Raw genomic sequence first — 20,562 nt, forward strand, 5'->3', positions numbered from 1 at the left:
TTGATCTTCCCCACAAGGGGCAATGGCTCCTTAGCGCAGCATCAAAGGGTGGTAGCTGGCGTCAAGCGAATGCAAAAAGGCAATGTCTTGCACCTCGGGAATGGAGGAACGCAGCGAGTGAATACATATTCCCTTTCGTTGGTTTATAAAGGGAGGGTAACGCCACCATCAAACGGCACTTGCTTCTATTTTGTTACTTAAGCGCCTGCACAGCTACAATGGCACAGCTACCATGCGACTGATATTTCTATTTTTAAACGCACAGTGTGTGATAACGCTCTAACGCAAGGTAGATTGTAATCAGCGACTGTACAACGGGTTTCGATTGTGTTTTCAGACGGATAAACTCGTATAAGTATGATCGTTATCAAAGTATTTGCCAAAATATTGTCTGAAAAACAGTCTGTTAACTGTTTTTGTATTTTTTTTTTCTCCTGCCTGAGTAAAATTATGAATTTAATTAAATATAATAAAAAATCTACACTTATCATGCGCTTTATCTTACTTATAGTTCCCTGATAATACTTCCAAGCAGAAGGAAGCACAGTTCCAATGAAACAACTCCATTCTTCCGACGGAAACTCTACCGTTAACTTGAAGTGCGTCGATTACTTTTTTTCGACATAATTTTCCATCCTCACAATGTATCACATTAGATTCCCATCTTTCGGTAGCTTGGTGTGGTCCCAAGTGAAAGGAAGGATGAAACGTTTGTTGAGAAAACGAGCGGAAAAGAAATAACCTGACAAAGCGTTTGTTCGAGTAGATAAATATGCAAACGTGTATAAAGTGAATAAAGGTGTGGGCCATAATGCATTAATTTGTATCAATCCACGCAAGGCATACATTTATAAAGAAGTTAACTAGTAGTTAATTAGAACATCATACTGTTGGTTAGCATAAAGTGTTCGTAGTAATAAAAACGAAATCAAAAAGATAATAAAATAACCATTCCAACACAGCAACACACCACGATGGACGAAAATCGTGTCTGGTACAAAACCATGCACAAGTGTCCTTTAAATCACGTACTCTCTGGCATGCAGAAAAAAAAAATATGTTGAAAAGCCCTACCGAAAACATTGGGGCCGTAATCCGTCTTATATGCCGGCCACTCGTCATGCAGTGCAACACCATCGGACACACTTTGGTCATTTGTCGCGCGCATTGTTAGTTTAGCATTCGATGGATGATTTCTGATATTGAGCATTTTGCAACGGAGGTGGGTTCGGCTGTTGCTGCTGCTGCTGCTGCTGGGTTGGATGTTGTTGGCCCGGTTGCTGGAGTTGTTGGGAGGTTTGGGATGTTGTTTGTAGCGCAATCGAGGGGTTGGATGAAGGGCAGGAAAGGGAGGCAAAGGATGGTGGTGGCATTTCACAACCACCCGGATAAGGTGGAGCCGTTGAAGGTCCGACCGACGCGCCAACAACAGCAGCCGCAGCAGCCGCCGCTGCCGCAGCAGCAGCCGCCGCAACACCTGTGTCCACCGAAAGGTGCTGACGCCTTAGCAGAGCGACACCTACAGGAACACCACCACCATCGCACACGTCTGTCCCGGAGACCGCATTGGAGGTGGTGGCCACCGCTAGGCCTGATCTTTGCGCGTTTTCGGGAAGCTGCGTTTTACTACCGGATGCTTTCGGCAACGTGCAGAGTTCACACGAGGTCATGAGTTCGTGGTTTTGGAATGTACAAAGAGTGCAGGTCCAGGGTTGATTCGAGCCGGAGGCCGCTGCCTGTTCGTCACCGCCTGCTATGTTGCTGGCGCTGCTGCCGGGAGGATGTAGTCGAGTGGACGTTGGATCACCATTCCCTACTCCGTAGTTTATTGAGGAGGACGTTGAGCAGGGAGAAGAGCCTGAGGAAGAGGTGTGTGCGGCCCCCGGACAGCCACCACCGAAAGGAACACTAGCTAAAAGAGGAGTACCGGGTGTAATGCTACCGGAACTGGTACGAGACGGTGATTGCGTAGTGGCCCTTGGAGGTGGTGGTCTCGGAGGACGTGGCGGACGATTAACGACCGCGGCATTGCTTGCACCCGATGGGAGCATTGGTGATCCTACAACAGCAACAGAATGTAGAGAAAGGAGGCTTCATTATGAAACAAACATCTACAACGCACGACAAAATAAACATACCTCCTTCGACGCTCAGTGCACTCAATCCGTCCGTTATCGAGGATCCTATGGCAACGGCTGCACGAGCCTCCTCATCATCGCACGAGTCCACCTCCTTCTGTAGCTGTTCGACTTCCGCTGCTAAAAGCAATACCTCCCGATCGAGCAGCTCCGCGTCGATGTGCAGCAAGGGTTGCTGCAGTACGAAGATTTCGCGACAAATCGACTCGAACTGGATCTGCTTCCTCTCCACCTCACGACTTAGTCTCTGTTTCTGCTCCAGCTGCTGCGAGACGGCCATTTCTGTGGAATGGACACACATTGATCGAGATGAAAGTGCTGCGCGGTAGTAGTACGACGGCCGGTATGTGTCGTACGCTTTGCGACAACGTATAAAGCGCGACTGATTAGACTTCAGACGTGTACAAGCAAGTCGTAGCAACCGATCGTAGCAACCGAGCTTCGCCGGGTGTTTTTTTGCTGTCCCTAGCTTCTAGCCGAAGTATCGCCTATTGCTGTTCTTATCAATATTTGTACAAGGAATTCGTTGCAAGTTCTCAGATTTTCCCTATCAATTGGCCGGTGCATACGAACTTTTTTCTCTGATAACCCATTGCTCAATCCGATGGCGTCATACTCGAAAACACTATGATGTGGCTTATCGCACAGCTAGAGCTATGTTTGTTTAAATATTAATTATCATTCCTTTGAACCTAGCTTCGATTCAATCGAAAACCAAGCCCACATTGACACGAACATCACAGTGATAATAGTTTAAAGTCAATCGCGCGTTCCAGGAGTATGAAGAACAAGAATGAACTTGAAAATACGCCTATTATGATTGTGCGAGATTGTTGAGACTTTTTGTACTTTACCTGCCACAACAAAATTTTGGTACCGCATTTCCTTCGTAAGTCCATCGTTCTCTAGTTGCCGACCGGTAGCAAACAGCGACCCTCCTCTGAGGGCTCCCATAAGACCACGGGGCGTCTGCACTCTATGCACCACGCTGGGAAGAGGCGAGGAGGATGATAACGGTGTCTGAAAGCGGGATGGCATCGCAGTTCCGGGCGACTGATATCGATAGCTATCTCGCTGCTCAAACAGAGGCTCCTGCAGTTGTTGTTGTTGTTGTTGATACTGTAAGGTGTTGAGTGATGTCGTCTGTGTGTCCAACGGCCTGTGCGTTCCCTGGTACGATTCGTACCCGGGGATATGGGCACGCATCGCACTGAACGACCCGAAACCTTCGCCGAAGGTAACCTCCAGCTTCGACTGGATGCCGGCCTGGGCGTTGAAGTTCCCCGACGTATACTTGAGGGGGCTAGCGTGGATGTGGATGGGAGAGTGAGGCCGTCCGTCTGTCGGTTGCCGCAAGGTCAGATTGACCGACGTCGAGCTACGTCCTCCACCGCCAGCTCCAACGGTATTCCCATTGCTTCCAGAGACGCCACCAGATGAATTGCCCTGCGAGGGTCCGGCTGCATGGCCTGCTGACGCTGGTACCACACCACTGTTGAAGGTACTACTAACTTGGGCTAGTTCCCGCGAGTACGGTGGTTCCGGTTGGAGCGAGATCGTCGAAGTATGGCGCTGCCCGACATGCAGCGGGCCTCCAGGCTTGGGGGATACGGTTACATTCACCTGCAGGTTAACCGTTTCACCCAAATCGGCATTACTGCTTGCGGTCGTTGTGGTCGTTATGGTGGACGTAGCCAGCGACCCGCTGGGTGGGCAAGCCGGTGCCGTCCGATGAGGGCGAGTCGGTGGAGGTGGTGGTATACCACTTCCACCAACACCACCACCACCCGCGTATCCCATTGGGGAACTCGAAGTACCGAAAGCGAGTGTCGTAGGACGGTGTGGTATTGTTGGCACTCTGCCATCCCCTGCTAGTCTATCATGAAGACCTCCTCCCCCGCCTGCGCCAGATGGACCAACGGAGTTTACCACGAACTGAGGCCCTCCGTTGATGGCTCCCCGCAACCTGCTACTATCTACGCTACTCTCCCGACTGCTGGTGCTGCTGTTGCTGCTGCTGTTACTATTGCTAAAGCCATTTCCATCCTGTCTGCTGCCGCCCGACTGTCGACTCCGCTGTTCCGCACTGCGCCGCTTCAGGCTACCGCTGTGGATCGACTGGGCGGGGTAGGTCGTCTGGGCGGGCGTCCCGAGGACGGCCTCCTCCAGCTTGCTCACGCACGCCGGTCGATCGTGGCAGTTCTGCGTGACCAGCTCCGACACGACCGTGTCCGGGACGGTAGGATACTTCTGCTTCATCTCGTGGAACAGCTGCATAATGCTGATGTTGGAGCAGGCGCACGGTGCACGCTGCTTTAGGATACTGCTACTGTCCGGTGTGGACGGGACACTTGAGCCTGCTGGTGTTGCTGGTGCCGACGAATGCCGCAGTGGCGCTTGTTCATCGTACTCGTCGTAGGTGCTACAGTTGTTCTCGCTAGTGCTGGAAGTCGGCGGCGGATGCTTGAAGGGATTAGTCGCCATACTCTGCCATCCTCGGTGGGCTCATAGATTCTGCAAAATAAAAAAGTGAGGAAGAATCAGTTTATGAAAGCAAGCTTAAAACAAATGTCTTTACAAAACGTTCAATAAATAAATAAAGTATACAGTCGTGAACAGACCACATTGTGCACATTGTGCTTGTGGCCCATTTCCAGTTCACAGAACTTGCAGCAACCTTTGCAAACGGCAAACAACTTACCCCAAAAGTCACGCAGCTGTTCCGCAGCGGTTTACACGCTCGGCTCGTTGGTGTCAAGTGACCGATTAAAAAAATGTTACACCCCATGGAGCCCACCGAATGGAGTCTTTCGTTATCAATGGAGCGAAAAATGTGATGGATAAAAAAAAAAGCGAAATATCGCCCTCGTGTCAGTCATGTGAATGGTGCGGACAACCCTAAAATTTACACCGTCACTTTCGTTCGCCTTTTGGGAGGGATACAAACACACACACACTCACATGTAAATATCCGTACCCGTATAACGTGTGAGCTCCCCCCAGATAACTGATAAGCACTATATCAACATCGCGGAATTCCTTTTCACCCCGTGCGTTTCGTCGGAGGGAATTACGCCACCGACACACGGGCTGGACCTTGTTTGTGCAATTTCATTTATCCCACCATCGTTTGCCTCCACAAACTGGGCTGAGCGGAAGTACTGCATCGATAAGCATTCTCCTTCCTCCAAATTGGTCTCCATCAAAGCACATAACATTTTATTTGATGACGGCCTCGAAAATAATCGATTGAATTGTGTAACCCGAAATCTAAGCTACAAAGTAAGGAGATGTTTAGGGAACAAACAAAAGATTAGCGATAAACAACTTAAATTCCAACTATTGGAGTAAATATTTACATGCTTAGACAGATTGGTAAACGCAATCAAAGCACGTAAAATGTTTATTTAAAATACAAACCCCCAATCCCATACTCAACAACACACTATCAAGTATTTTTTCGTTGATGTCCATCAACACTGAAACGCCCAACTGTTTCCGATAACAGGCGATTCCCGCAGTTGAAGGGGGACTCCCAGTTCCAAAACAAATACGCTGACGCCAACTGACCTAAACCGGTGCAACGTCTCCCCATGTTCTCAATGGTTGTGGTAAAAAGCTACAACAAAAAAAAAAGTACGCCATTTTCCCTCTCCTTTGCAATCACATATATTTTGTTGTTCGCTTATCGTTTACTGGGCAGCTGTGGGGGCCGCCTTCGTTGGAGATAAGACACGCCAAACGAGGATGAGAGAACAGTTTCAAGCGAAATGTGCATGTAATCACGGTCTATAAATAGCAGGAAAATCGCATTGGTGTTGTCAGCATTAGCGTGACTTTTCAATAACTGGACGCCTTTTGAATTACTTTCGATAGTTCGGCGCACTCTGAAGCATAATTTGAAATAATTTTGCAAGTAAAATGACGGTCATTTGATATCTAACAGTAGTTCTAAAAGGTTGACTGGTGGTTTAAAAAATTGTGTCCGTTCAAACATGTCTAAAAATATCCTCTCGACTTATCATTTGCCATTTCGATGGAAACAGTTTTTAAGCTCTCACGTGCCTCGCCTCCTTGGATTACTGTTTCCGGGTAGCATCCCCAGCACGAGCCTGATAAACGGAAAATAATGGAGATAAGCTGCGGTAGCTGCTCGATGATAAGGAAGCTTTTTTGTTCAACATAATCAGATGCTTCATTTAGGCGTACACAATTGGAAAATATTTCTAAGTTTCTAAGGATTTTCTAAGTAAAATCCCATCAAAATAATTTTCCGATTACGCAATTTGAGCTATGTTAAGGTAAATTATTTTTGAATCTTTGTGTGGCATCCCAAAAACCCGTTGAAATATGAAACTTCCTCCCCATGCAGTGCGGACTATATAATTTTGATTACGGAATTGGAAAACGCTCGGTCGGCGGGATTGCATTACGGTCGTAAAAATTCCACCCCACAACCGAACGACCCACTTCGGGTTCAAGGTCGGGACACCACCCGGGAACGCTAGTGGGGAGGAGGAGAGCGCGAGGTATGACGACGCCAAAGACATTCGCACATTCGCACGTAACAAATCTGTCGCGAATGTTTTCGTCTGATTCCACTATCACCACCGAAGTAAGGAGGGGGTGAATGGGAGAAGGGGAAGAGAAAAGTAAAAACAAAATTCCACCGTTGCGACACGTATACCCGCACCGTCCCTCCGTCCCCCCGAGGGAGGAAACCCATCGCCACCGTCCGGTTTTATGTCGTCGCCAAATGTTTCTTGAAGGAACCGAAACGGAACCCCACCGATTCGACCAACATTGACGCGATAGGACACCGAAATCCCTCTATAAATCGTCCCGACTCGGCTTTCGTTCTCGACCCGCCGCCATCTGCAGGGTCATAATTTTCCGACGTCACGTCCGCCGTGAAAGCATTCCACACAAGAGGCACCAAGCGTCTCCATCGAAAAGGGGGCTCAATAGTAAGTGGTTCCTTTAAGCGCCCCAAGCAGTGCACAGACCTTTCTTTCACTGTTTGATGCATGGCAACATTCCGATCAACAATTGAAAAGACACCCAAAAGCCGATGAGATGCCTTTCTTGTTTATTAGTTTACAGTTTATTTTATTATTATTTAAATAAAAACCGACAAATAGCCGATTCGTTTAAAGTCTTTACAAAGTCCGTACGAAAAAACCAGCCGGAGGAGAGAACTCACGAAGAAAAAGGGGATAAGTGAAAGCGAACGTGAAGGTAAGCGCAGTCCCGTCGCTGATAGACGAAAACATATTCATTAGGGGTGCAGTTTTATTTATAAAATCCACCTCTTGCCACCACCCCGTTGTTCCACCAAGCCAACAACGGAAACGGATAACGGAAAAGAGGAGCAGGAAAAGGAAGTTGACGAATGTTACTGGGCCAATGATATACCCGCAGCGTGTGACAATTCGTTTGCATGGGGCAGAGTTTCTCAACCATTGGTTTCCCTCCCAGCATGTTTTAACGATCATGAAAAAAGCCTTCGTTAAATTCAATCTAGTAGCCACACTAATCAGAAGCTTTGTTAAAAAACAGCTAAAAACAGTAAGCGTTTAAATTGTAGTTGAGGTTGAGCATCACTGACAAGGTGCCGATTGTTTATCACGCTCTTCTATCGGACCCCCTCTCTCTCTCCTGAAGGAGTGTGAAAAAAACTGCAATCCACACAAATATAATGCGCACCATTAAATCACACAACCCATTCATCCGTCAACGACGGATCGACGAGAAGCGGTAAAGTTGTATTTTATGCAGTGCGGTGTTGTCCCATCGCCTCCCCCCCCACCCCCGCCCACCCGGCGCAAACAAAAAAGGACACCCGCATGGGTCGTACATTAAAATTACCCTCACAATCCGGCGATCCATCATGCTTAGGCGCGTTGTTTGGTGAATCTAAATTAAAATTGAAGTGGCACAAAGTCATCGCAAGATCGTCGAACACGAGAGTGTTCTTGACCTGCAAAATTTGGTAATGTGCGATGTACATTACGTCGTTTCGAATGAAATTTAAGACGATCATTCGAACGATATTTCTTGATTTTCCACGGAAAGACTGATTGGTAGTGCTAACGCGACACGTGTGGCACTGAGAATTTCCAGGAATTCCAAAACAGAAAAATATAACGCCTTTGAGTCTAATGAAACGAACGTAGTAAAATCGACCGGCAAAAGATTAAGTGCACAGTTCGTGGAAATGAGAAGCGACAATCATTAAAAAATTCTTGGAAAATCCACTAGAACCAAACAAAAATTAAAATATTAGAAAACATGAACAAAAAAACATGAAAGTCTTCATTTCAATTAACATTGCGTCGGTCACTGTGGGTTTGATTCGATTGCGCGTTCAAACGATAGACTACTAAGGAAAGAACGATGCCATAAGAAAATCTCGTCGTGACGTAAAACAGAAGTACATATTTTATCCGCCGAGATTTTCCCATCGGTCTGGAATGGTCGACGGTGGGGATTTCCTCGTCCATCAAACTAGCCATATTCAAACAAGAGAAAGAGAGAGCGAGAAAGAGAGAAGGAAAGTCCAGCGACATTCCATTCCGTGTGCGAAAAACGACGAAGCGCTACTCTACAAATTCGACTTCGCAGCGTGGAATGTCATGCTAAATACACTGGAGGAAACAAGAATAGCACCACCCTGTTTTTTGCCAATATTTTTTACATTTCCATAATATTGGAGCTTTTTCGAGTTTGGTACGTTATTACAATCAGTTTCACAACTTTCCAGTAGATTAAGGACGCTTTAATGTGGAGAATTACCATTTAAACCGGAAAAAGCTTAAAAATGGGGAGGAAATAAAAATAGCACCACTTTGGTTTTCTGTTCAGCAATTGAAGATATTTAAAAAACTAATAATCTTAATTGAGTTTTTAAGATATTAGTAGTTAGTATGGAACCTAAACTATAGAAATTAAATATTATTAGTCGTGTGTTATTTGATTTTCCTAGCCATTTAGCAGACATGGGTCAGGAACAGTATCGCTTCGTTAAAACCGAGCTAAACATCAAAACTGGCCATGGTAGCAGAGGCCTGTTCCCTGAAAATCGGTCTAAAAACCTTCCGATTACATATCATAGCAGTAGGGTTGATGAAACATTCCGGTAACGACGGCCACAAGGACCAACGCGGGAGTAAAACCCAGCTGACGGAGATGGATATGCGAATAATTTATAAATAAGGAGCAAGCCAGGGACGAATAGTGATTCTAAATCATGCAGAATTCAACTTAAGATGCCAATAACACGTTTGCAGCAAATTACGTTGAACGGGGAAAGCTACAAGTAGCCACAAATATTCCGCAAGTCCAACATGACAGAGCGACATGCATTGAATCGGTTCAAATTCCCTTTAAGGTATACTTGTTGCAGCGACGCATGAAAAAAAGTTCTTTTCAGGCTAAATAAAGTTCATTCTTGGTTTCCTACATTTTTGACAATACTTTTAGCTAGATCTTCAACAAGAACCTGGTGTTAAAATGAGCCCGAACGTTTGTGGTGTTAAACCATTGATATGGGGAGTTCTCTCACTGCAACGAAAGCTTACCTTGTCATGCATCTGACTGAGAATGAAGTTTGATATACTAGAAACAAGATTAATTGCACAAAATTAAACATAAATGAGCTTAGACTTCGTTTTCCAATAAAAATATAACGGATTCCATGAGTTGATGTTAACTACAAGCTGAATTCCTGATATAAGAATGAAGCTATCAAGGTGGCCAGCAGGCTCTTTGTATCCTAATCGCGTAAAAAACCTTTGGCCTATTCATGGTTGACTTCAAATGCCAAACAATGAAGCAACAATTACGTGCTAATTCGTATTCGTGAATGCTGGGAGCGCCATGAGCAGAACTCGCTGAAAAAATGTATTTTGTACCTCCAAATCCCCGCGTATTGAAGGGATTAGATAGAAATAAGCTTATATTTACTAATAAAATGATTAAACTTTATTTTAATTGAGGTTTTGTTAGAATATCTTCAATTGCTGAACCGACAACCAAAGTGGTGCTATTTTTATTTCCTCCCCATTTTTAGGCTTTTTTGGTTTAAATGGTAATTCTCCGCATTAAAGCGTCCTTAATCTACTGGAAAGTTGTGAAACTGATTGTAATAACGTACCAAGCACGAAAAAGCTCCAATTTTATGGAAATATAAAAAAATATTGGCAAAAAACAGGGTGGTGCTATTCTTGTTTCCTCCAGTGTATATGGAGAAATTCGGTGAATTCCGTAGAAGCAATAAACAACCGCCGATGCGCGGCATTTAATATTCGCCCCGCCCGAAAGATCGTGGCTTTTCCCCCTGTTTTAGGCAAAGCAATTCCATCCGCAATAAAACGATGCGCAAGTTGTTGTCGATGCGGAGTTTACTTAAAAGTAGTAGAGAGAGAGAGAGAAGTCCGTATTGCACGCGCGTTATAAAACGTTGTTAACGATTAGAACGTGAAGATCATCATTTTCCACGCATCGCCGAACGATATTGTCCTCCACGGGCCTTCCCCGCTCGGTTAACCCGGTCTGGTACGGGGTCTGTCGTTCCGTTTCCTGTTGGCGGCGTCCGGTGCGCCAAACCGAAACCGACGACAGTTCAACGACTCATTTAATTTGCGCAATTTTACAAATATTGGACGGAAAATTTTCCCTCCCAAGGGGCCCCAGGAAGAGGGGCAAATGGGTGAGCGAATGGGTAAATTTACGGTACCGACAGCTGCTGAAGCAAAATGTATGCTCTCTCTCGAGCTTAGAGACGCATGCGGGGCCAAGGTGTTACTACATCACGATAGCACAATTTGTAACAAGTTCATCACCGGACGAGGGAACAGGTGAGTCCGTCGGACTGCAACAGTGTCATCGTGAGGCAATTTTGTTTCAGATCAGAGATAAACAACGGACCGTTCAATCGAAAAGCGTGGCGCTGAGTGGGAAAACACCAGGTTCCGGCCGCCATGAGAGAGTGGCTTTTCCGTCTCCGACCTATTTCACAACCTTGATCTTGGGGGCATGTTTGTTTGCCCAACCATTTAGAATAGCATAAATGGCATTGAGCCGGAAAAAACCTCAAATTCAACCCTAATTGAGTTAAAAAATGGAAACTCAAAACGACAAATAAACATTTGTATATTAATATACAAATTTACACATTTAATGCACACCTAAAGGGCTCATGATTTTATTGTTTTGAATCAAATGAAATTGCAACATTTTCCTACCCCTTTCCTAAAGATTCCATTAAGATAAAGCTTCTAGAATCGAGAAATTGGTTCAAAAACAGAAGCAATAGTTGTGAATGCAAAAGGTGATCTTATATCGCATGAAAATGCAACAATTGTAAATAAATTATTCAAAATAACCGGAAAACCCACCAATACTATTACGGTTGATGTAAGTGAATTGCATGCGCTTCGTTAAGGAATGTTCTTGCCATCTCCAATTCTATCCATCTTTGGCATTCATTCGTTCAATCCGGTCAGGAAAAACCACAAACAAACAACTCAACAAGTCAACAGGAGGTCCCATTTTGTTCGTTTCTTCTCTGGGAACGTCATCGGTGAAAAAATATCTACGCACGTTCATCCTTCAGCACGCGGAGGAGCGTGAAAAGCGAGACGAGTGGGCACAGCGGGGAGGAGAGGGGAGACCGAGGCTGATGTTGATAAAATCCAAAAATAGCCTTCCAAAAGTAGTAGTGCGAATTCTTGCCCCGTTGTTGCGTTTACACCTGCACCGTACACCGTTTTTACTGGCGTCGTTTTTCCCGTCGATCGGTGGTGGGTTTTCCCTTCGTGTTTCCCTCTGGCGAGCAAACGATCATGTCTACCTGATTGTGGAGTAGGTAACTCAAACCGATCGTACCTTTGTCTCGTACGCTCAAGCGTGTACCGGTGTAATGGAAAATGCAACCAATGGGTGGAAAAACAAAAGCAAACAATCTCCCAATTCGAAGGATATTTATTCCGGATGAGCGATGAGGAGTTTCTTCTACTACACACGCCTGAAGATGGAGCCGCCCGGTTGTTATTGGTGACGCAAAATGCCACAGCCCACATTAACCATCTCCATTCTCTCTCACTCACTCTCTCTCTCTCTCCTTTTTCCTCTCCACCGCCTCCTAGGAAGCCGCACTTTTTTCGCAACGATTGCGCGGCGGTAATCCAAAAAAGAGTGACACCCACTCGTTTTGTTTCGACACCACCAACACCTTCCCAATTCCCTCCCCATTAAGCCCCGCACACCACATCCCTCCACTAACGGCGGGAGAAGCGTTCGGTCCTTTTACTTTTCACTGTCAACTCGTTGTTTTGCTGGCGAATGTTGGGGTGTGGTGTGGAAAACCATGATGGAAACAAAGCTAGGGGACGCATGAGCCGCAAGTGTGGGTAGCGAGGGGGGCGGGGAGAAGGGGGGGGAGGAAGTGGAACGGAGGAGGAAGCTCTGCCTGCTCTGGGTGTGGAATTTTCTAAATAAAGAAGACAGATTCTCACCTTAAAATAAAGCTGAACGGAAAAGCATCACCCAGTGGCCACCGGTCGGTACCCTTCTCCACCTCCCCACCCCTTCCCCCAAGTAGTCCGAGTCCACCACCACCACCTGTTGTTGCTTCTTCCATCGATCGAAGACGCGAATCCCCCTTCGCCCACTCCGGGGTGGATGGACGGTAGTTTTTCTTCTATAGATGGTGGTTCGTTTCTTCTGCTTCTTCTCACGTCGACAAACAAGGTGGGTGCTTCCAAACACTGCATTCGGGGTAAGGGGTGATGGGCAAGGGAGCGGTTAGAACGGGTCACATGGTCACATACACACACACACACACACACTGCTCGAAGGACAGAGAAAGAGATGATGCTTTGGAGCCACGAAGAAAAAGCAATGGCAAAAATCGAGCCGAACGGTTTGAGGAGGAAAAGTGAATCCCCACACCCTCCCCCTCCTACCCATCCTTTCCTTCCGTGTTGTGTAGGGAAGGGTGAGGGAAGGGGCAACATGAAAATAGTACCGACCGAGCATCGGCGAGAAGGAACACCCGGAAAAAGGATATCGAGGGGCGGGGGGGTGAACGAGGTGAGACATATTTTTAATTCCAAGCCTCATTTAATGAAAACTCAATTAAAGCAATTTACGTCAGATAAAACCGACGCGTGCAGAAAAGCCGACGAAGTAAGTATGGACGGATTTTTCTTCCTTTTTTCTCGGAATCGGTGTTGGTGGAACGTTTGTAAGGTAATTATCTTAGGAATGTGGAGCTGCTTCTTCAGCAACAAGATCTTTTGGGCAAAGAGTGTTTACTAAAAATGCATATGAGTTGTTTTTCTTTTCTGTTCTAAACAGAATTAGGGTCTGTTCAATAGAAACAAGAAAGAAAAATATGTCATTGGGAAGAAAGATTGTTTATCGTTTTGAGTAAAAACAAGATATAAACAACATGACGATTGCGAATCGCGAACAATAAAGCCAATCGTTTCGATCAACATCGTTTATGGAACGGTTAATTCGTCTACGTGCCAAAAAATTACAGCAACTGAACTGCCCCCACGGCTCGGTGACCAGAGAGGACATTAAGCAAATGACTCGGAACGTGTGAAAATTGCTGAAAATATTTACATTAACGTTACTGTGGTTTGGATAAAAGCCACCAAAGAGCCGGGGAGTGGGGTGGGGGAATAAAACACACAAACCCAAAGATGGGTTTTAATTTACCCCGCGCGTCCGAAATGAGCCGAAGTTATTGATCCTCAATCATCCATAACGATAATCCAATTTTCCACCATCAAGCCAACATAGCTTCCCTCTTCGCTGACGTAGCGGGGCCCGAACGGCGGCTTGCCAAAAATTTTCCCCGTATATTTTCAAACGCACATTCGGTGGCCGTCTTCTGTCTTCTTCTTTTACTCTGCGCGCGAAACCTCACGAAAACCTCCGCTGCTGCTGCTTCACCGAAGGCCAAACGTAAGCATCCCATAATAAATTCCCCGTCTCTCTCTCACTTTCTCTCTCTGGCCTAGGGGTTTTTCTCGTTCCCTAGTTCGTTCTACTCGCTCCCCCGTTGGCCAGTACACACACACACCATCCTTCCACTTCCTTGCGCGCTCGATGGTGGGTGGAATTTTATTTATAAACAGTAACTCCCCCCCGTTCATTCATGAAAAATTCCCACCACAAAAAATGGCCACCCTGGCCAGCAGGCGTGGGACCAGGGCAGCCGCTTTCTCTCCTCAGGATGGAATAATATAGCATTAACTATCCCACGGGTCCATCGTTACAGCATCCCCCCCGGCACACAGCTCCCCCACGGAAAAACCACACTCCCTTTGTCCTGTTCGAAGGAAAACCTGCAACCGAGGGGGGGAGAGTGCTACTAAAATTGGTATGCAACGGCGACGAGTGGTGGAACGATTTCGCATTTTGGGGTGTGGAGAGGAACGACTGCCGGTAACGCCAACGTGTTTTCGCGCGAACCACAAGCTGCTGCTGCTGCTGCTGGTCGGACTCCGGAAACAGACGAGAGGACCTTGGCAGGAAGTGAGCTGGGAGGATGGCGGCGTGATGCCGTGTGTCCGGCGTAATGGTTGAAGATCGAGTAAACAGATACTAAACTAGTGCCCTAACGGCTAGTACTACTACTAGTACTACTGCTACAACACAACAACAACAACCACTACTACTACTACTACTACTATTATTATTACTATTACCACTACTACTACTGATCCGAGAAACAACTGCACCATGTCAAACGTAGCAACAATAAGCTAGAAAGGGAAAACATGTGGGCAAGTTGGGTGATGAGGACGAGGGAAACGGACCAACTCAGACAACAATTCATACGAATCCAAACCGTGATGCTCTGCGCCCGTTTTGTGGATCACTTACTGCATGCGGATGCACTAGAAGTGGACACTCAGTTCTGGGAAGTAGGACATGCGTAACGGTTCGTAACGCTTTACGAAACTATAGAAATAAAGAGTATTATTAAAACTCTTTTATATCATAGATTTTCTTTTCTTGATCATGATGCAGATTGTGTAGATCGGGTACAGGAATAGGGGAAATATATATATCGATCGTTTAAAAGATCCTTCGGAATTGCAATTACCTTCTCCTGAGGCATAATGGATTGTTGGCAAAATACATTATCTGAACGCTCTATTAAATCGAACCAGTTCGAGTTGAGGAGAAGGTGAATGAGCGGTAACGACTACCCAAGAAACTGACTTTGTTCCGCGTACGCCTTCACTTATTAGCACGCCCACCACACGTTTGTAGAAATTAGCACCTAACTACAGTCGGCGACCTTGTCTGTGACAGGGAGCTTGGTAAAATTGGGAACAGCTAGAGTGTGTACAGAGATGTGTTTGATGTCTAGACTACATAGAATATAGTAGGCTTGGCGTAGTCAAGGGATTGTTATTGTTATTATTATTTTCCCTCATCTCTGTATTTTATTGAATGGTATATGATCATCATGCAGTAGTACTGAACTACTATTTCCGGAACAAACGAATCGGTTGTTATCAGAACCCAAACTTCACACCACCCAAGACGCGTGTCATTGGGCAGGGTGTTAGTAGACTTTCCTGACGTGACGTGTCTACTTTTCGTTTCAACTGAGGACTACAACGAATAATAGCAGGCGTTGACAACGTATCGCTGAGCAAAGCCCATACTAAGCTCGTCTTACCTGTACACATCCCTGCCATAAGGAACACACAGATGTCACCTTCTTTTCTATTTATCTGTTGGTAGAAGATAAACGAAGAAAACCCCCGAAAAACCCCCATCGTCGTCGCTGATACACAGTTGCAAACACGCGCGATGCAGACGCGCTGCAACCCCTGTGCGGCACGTACTGTGTGTCTATGGTATGTAATTAAGAGATCGCACATAGACCTTCCCCAATTGCCACCGGGTTTCCCCTCCCTTGCATCCCTCATCGTCATCAGAGTCGCCGCATGCTGTGACACCCGCATCTGCACCACGTCAGGTGTGGGTAACTAATGAGGAAAAGGTAGGACGACACGAGCAGTCGGAGGTGTTGGTGATGCAATTGACGAAAAAGAAAGATCAACCAAAATACGAACGAAAGCACCATGGTGAATTTGGGGAAATGGCAAATAGGAGGAAGTAACCGTATGTGGCACGTCATCGTTATATTTTAAATTATTATATTAACCTGTCCTTTTTTCCTAAAATTGAATGCGTGACTATTTTTGGTTGCAACATTTACTTTCTTGTTACATTGTATACCCAGGGACACACGAAACGAACCTGGTGGATTCCACCGGCCACGAAATGGACAGGAAGGAAGGTACGTAATCATCGCGTAATATTAAAAACCTCACGTTTCTGGTAGCGCTTCGTCAACCGGTACCCGGGCGTCTCCAAAGTCGTTACACCGATCAAACCGAGTGTCGATCAAGTTGGTCACCGTTTTTGGCAACAAGATTCCGTGCGTCCCCCCCTTCACCCGTGCATGGAGACTCCTCTCGTGCGGGATTCACGGTTATTCATTCTGGGTTGTAATTAGATTGGATGAGCAAGCGCGAAAAGGGATACGAAAAAGATTTAAGGAACATGTATTTGATCGGTTCTGCTAGGAGAAGTGGGTACCGAAAACAACCACCTACATGAAAAATCCATTCCATTGCGGCCAAACGGATGGACCCGTTTATCCGATCCGTGATCGCGGACAGAACGTTGAGTGACAAGAAGTGACCTCTGACTTGCATTGAGTGTGTGCTGTCTTGAGGGTTGACGCTTCTTGGACTGGCTTCATCCTCGAGTGAGTCAAATTGAAAGGGGAAGCTTTGTTTGTGTACCTCTTGTAGGATGAGAGTGTATTCACGGGAGTCGGATAGTTTGAAAAAAGGGAACACTCGTTTGTAACTGAATAAATTAAGCGTACGATGCTAATTTTACAATTTATGCGAAAAATCGTACAGAGTTAAAAAGAACAAGAACAACTGGCTAAAAGCTGTTCCACCTACAAGGGAGTAGAGTTGTGTCCATTGAACACATTCGTTTATAATCCGGTTGGAACCCGTTCGAGGCCTCTGCCAGTAGTGGTAAATCAATAATTAGTGATAACCTGAGCGGTGGCGGCAGGAAGTGTCAGGCTGGCTGATAAGCGACCGAACAACCCCTAAATTAGGAGTAACTCACCTTCAACGCACAGGTTGGTAGGTGTTTTGAGATACAAACCAACCAACCGAAAAAAAAAAACGTTGCTGACACAATACAGCTCTTTTAACATGTAAAACGTGTATTTAATGACTACCGGTTAGTATGACGAGTCGCATAAACGCACTGCTAACTTCTACGCAACGTGCAAACGAATACCATTCGAGAATTCATTGTCGAGGTCATAGAAGTGTGTGAGTTTTGTTTTCTGTACTTTGCACGCTGCTCCACCATAGGAAATCCCCAACGAAGGAATCTCGATCGATGGAATACTGCCTGAACCAGAATGGGGAAGCTTACATCCTGAACGTAAAACAAGAACAAACAAGGAAATCCCTGTCTTAATTCAAACAAAGTGAGACCTTTTAACACTTACTTTCAACAAATGCTGCAGCTACCGATATGGTGTTGTTGCGGATAAGCTCGGAAACAAACAAACTAAAAGGCTTGCTTCGGCCTTTCCCCCGAAGATGGTATTCCAAACGGCTTGATTGAAACTGCTGATGTTACGACAATTTTCTGTTGACACACAACTTTAAGTGACCAGCTGATAACACTTTTTCAATACACCACTATTCTTTTACGGAAGCCGATTCAACTATAAGCACTAATCATTGGTGGCTTTTACTTTTACCCTCCCTCTCGTTGAACTCTACGCACTTCTGGAAGGATTCGTTTACTTTTTTACACACAGCGAACACATCACCATCAGCAACGATGAGCACAGCACATATAATAACAAATAAGAACGTACACTATTGAGGAAAGAATTGTACATCCGCACTAGACACTGCAGCACATCTAGAAAAATTTAAAAAACAAGCCACATTTTAATAACGGAATGGTAAATAGAAGCTTTAGTAGCTTCTATTACATACAGGAGGCAAAAGGGTTTTCCAACAGTGAAAAGTATAATTGGATAGACACTAGAGTCACTTCGAATTGTTTCGTTTTACTAATACCACACAAAGAACACTAAAAACGAGGTGTTCGTGCTATCGGAGCGAGTTGTGACGTTATCTCCAGCGATGCAAAAATAACAACTTTTTCTGACAGACTGAATACTTTTAAGATAACTTCGGCGGATGAAAAAACAGTGTGATTTCATCATGTAAAGATTCTTCCCTAACAAGGATAATAGAACAAATCTCAATGACGATACTTTAATCACAATGTTTCAACGACCTCTGATCGCATCCACACAAACTGATCAAGTACTCGTGTCTCGGATGATCGAAGGAAAAACAATTCCTCGAACAACGCACCGGAGGCTTACGAAATTTTGCGCACTACTGAACATCCGCGATGCAGGTGGTTGTGTGTTTCGTTGGCACCCCTCAATGTTGCTAATCGAATCCGCGAGAAGGGAAACGACCACGTCCTATCGTTTTCTGACCGGATGAATTATTTTTGCGGCCCGAAACCTGTCGGCAGATCATTGGCGTTGTTATCGGATCAGGGGCCACGATAAAAGTGTAGGAAGATAAGAAAAGCCTGGTTCCACACGACGGTCAAAGGGACTCGTCTGATAACGGCACAAAGCAGCGCAGGTTTACGACAGCCAGCTCGGTTTCAGACTCTAAAAAGATAGCCAAGGTTACAAAAATTTCACAAAATCATTGTTTTCGCGCTGTGTGGTTTGCCAGAAGGTCTTCTTCTGCCAGCACTGCACCAATCCACCCCGGGCTACCCCTGCCTTTTTTCCTTCCACATCCAACTCGACGAGATTTCGTGCGTACGCAGCACATCCGCAGCAGCTTCGTCTGTCGATTTTTGTACGCAATGGGGTAAATTAGCTCTCGCAACCCCATCGGATCGATCGGGAAGGTGGACACACCTATGGAATACTACTGCACGGAAAACACAGCTAATGGATAATCTTTCCTACATGGATACACTTGTTTTCTCCACACAGTTTTATCACGAACCTTTAGCGAGATTGTCGAGACGAAATTCGATCTCCTCCTACGATCGTTCGCGTTTTCACCTTCTTTTTCTTTCTGCAATTTATCACGTACGCAAGCTTATGTGGTACCGTCACTATCGTTTCATCATCACCAGCACTTTGTGCACTGTATTTTACCAGTTTTCCATTCGCTGACCGTAGGTTTTGCAAAACGATTTTGTGAAAACGAATTGCGAGAGCTGATTTGCAGAAATCAACCTTGCGATCGTATTGCTTTTTCAACGACTGCACAGTGTTTTGACGTTCGTGCAAGATCGAGGTCGAACCGTTCCCTCGGGTGCACTCAGTTCCGGATTACTATGCAAACTGGGTTATTTTACTAAATAAATGTATATGATGGCCGAAGTCCTAGCTGAAAAACGAAGATACACACTACTGTTTTTCAGATAAAAGAGATTATGGGCTGTTTCCTTTACTAAACATACTATTTGGCACAAGGGAAGCTGAATAAGTCCGGTCCACGAAATGGATCCGAAACAAACCCATCACTACATGTCGCTTTTTTGATGTTTGAAACGTCACGTTAAAAGTAGTGTTGGCAGATTCTGGATTCGGAGCACTCGAAGATTCGCTCCCTTTGTAAAAGATTGGTTTAGATTTGAATTATTTGTTATTTGAATCAGATTTCATTTGTTTAAGACTCACGGGAGTTAACAGTAGTGATTTGAATGAGATAAATATTTTAATGAAATTTTCAGACTGGCATACATTGGTTTACATCGTCTCGCGACAGTTTGATGGATTGAGATTCGGATTTGGAGACTCGAATTCCTTCTCTTTTTGATTTAATTTTGATATTAAGTTTAAGGATCATACTGGGAAGTTAAAGGATCATTCGCCATGTGGCGAACATTTGAAAATATATTAAATGAATTGAAATGAAATGGATCCCTGCAGGGATTGGATTTTCCCATCACTCGGTCAAACAAGGTTGAACTGGTAATCAAAATATGCGATCAGTACGCAGCCAACCTAGGCAGCGAACGCATCCAATACCCGTTTTAAATCAATAATGTATCGTTAGTATGTTTTATTGATTTGTTTTCAAGTTACCATTGTAATTTTCGCTAATGTCTTCATAACAATTTTCGGATATTAAAATTAAATACCATACAATATACCCAATATGTAGAGATGTAACAATAACCAGTATTTACATTGAGTAAACGATAAAATACATATTTCGTACGATTAAATTAGCTTAAGATTACAATTTGTTGTGCATCGATGAGATTCCTATCTTAAACG

General features: G+C 45.1%; 1 protein-coding gene across 1 annotated transcript; it reads right to left on the minus strand.

Moving 5' to 3' along the window:
* Window positions 1-444: 444 nt before the first annotated feature.
* On the minus strand, window positions 445-19,521 carry LOC131283996 (uncharacterized). The gene is made up of 4 exons (XM_058312845.1): window positions 19,277-19,521; window positions 2,993-4,652; window positions 2,139-2,420; window positions 445-2,059 (listed from the first exon to the last, which is right to left on the minus strand). The coding sequence occupies exons 2-4, from the start codon at window positions 4,620-4,622 to the stop codon at window positions 1,176-1,178; spliced, it is 2,796 nt and encodes a 931-aa protein (XP_058168828.1). The 5' UTR covers window positions 4,623-4,652; window positions 19,277-19,521; the 3' UTR covers window positions 445-1,175.
* Window positions 19,522-20,562: the final 1,041 nt, after the last annotated feature.

This window comes from Anopheles ziemanni, chromosome 3 (genome assembly GCF_943734765.1).
Source record: "Anopheles ziemanni chromosome 3, idAnoZiCoDA_A2_x.2, whole genome shotgun sequence".
NCBI classification, from domain to species: domain Eukaryota; kingdom Metazoa; phylum Arthropoda; class Insecta; order Diptera; family Culicidae; genus Anopheles; species Anopheles ziemanni.

Bases quoted from the DNA above. Each gene is read 5' to 3' on its own strand.
- LOC131283996 (XM_058312845.1), bottom strand. From the start codon at position 4,622: ATGGCGACTAATCCCTTCAAGCATCCGCCGCCGACTTCCAGCACTAGC. The intron at 2,421-2,992 runs GTAAAGTACAAA...TCCATTCCACAG, and splicing joins CCAAAATTTTGTTGTGGCAG to AAATGGCCGTCTCGCAGCAG. The intron at 2,060-2,138 runs GTATGTTTATTT...TTGCTGTTGTAG, and splicing joins TGCACTGAGCGTCGAAGGAG to GATCACCAATGCTCCCATCG.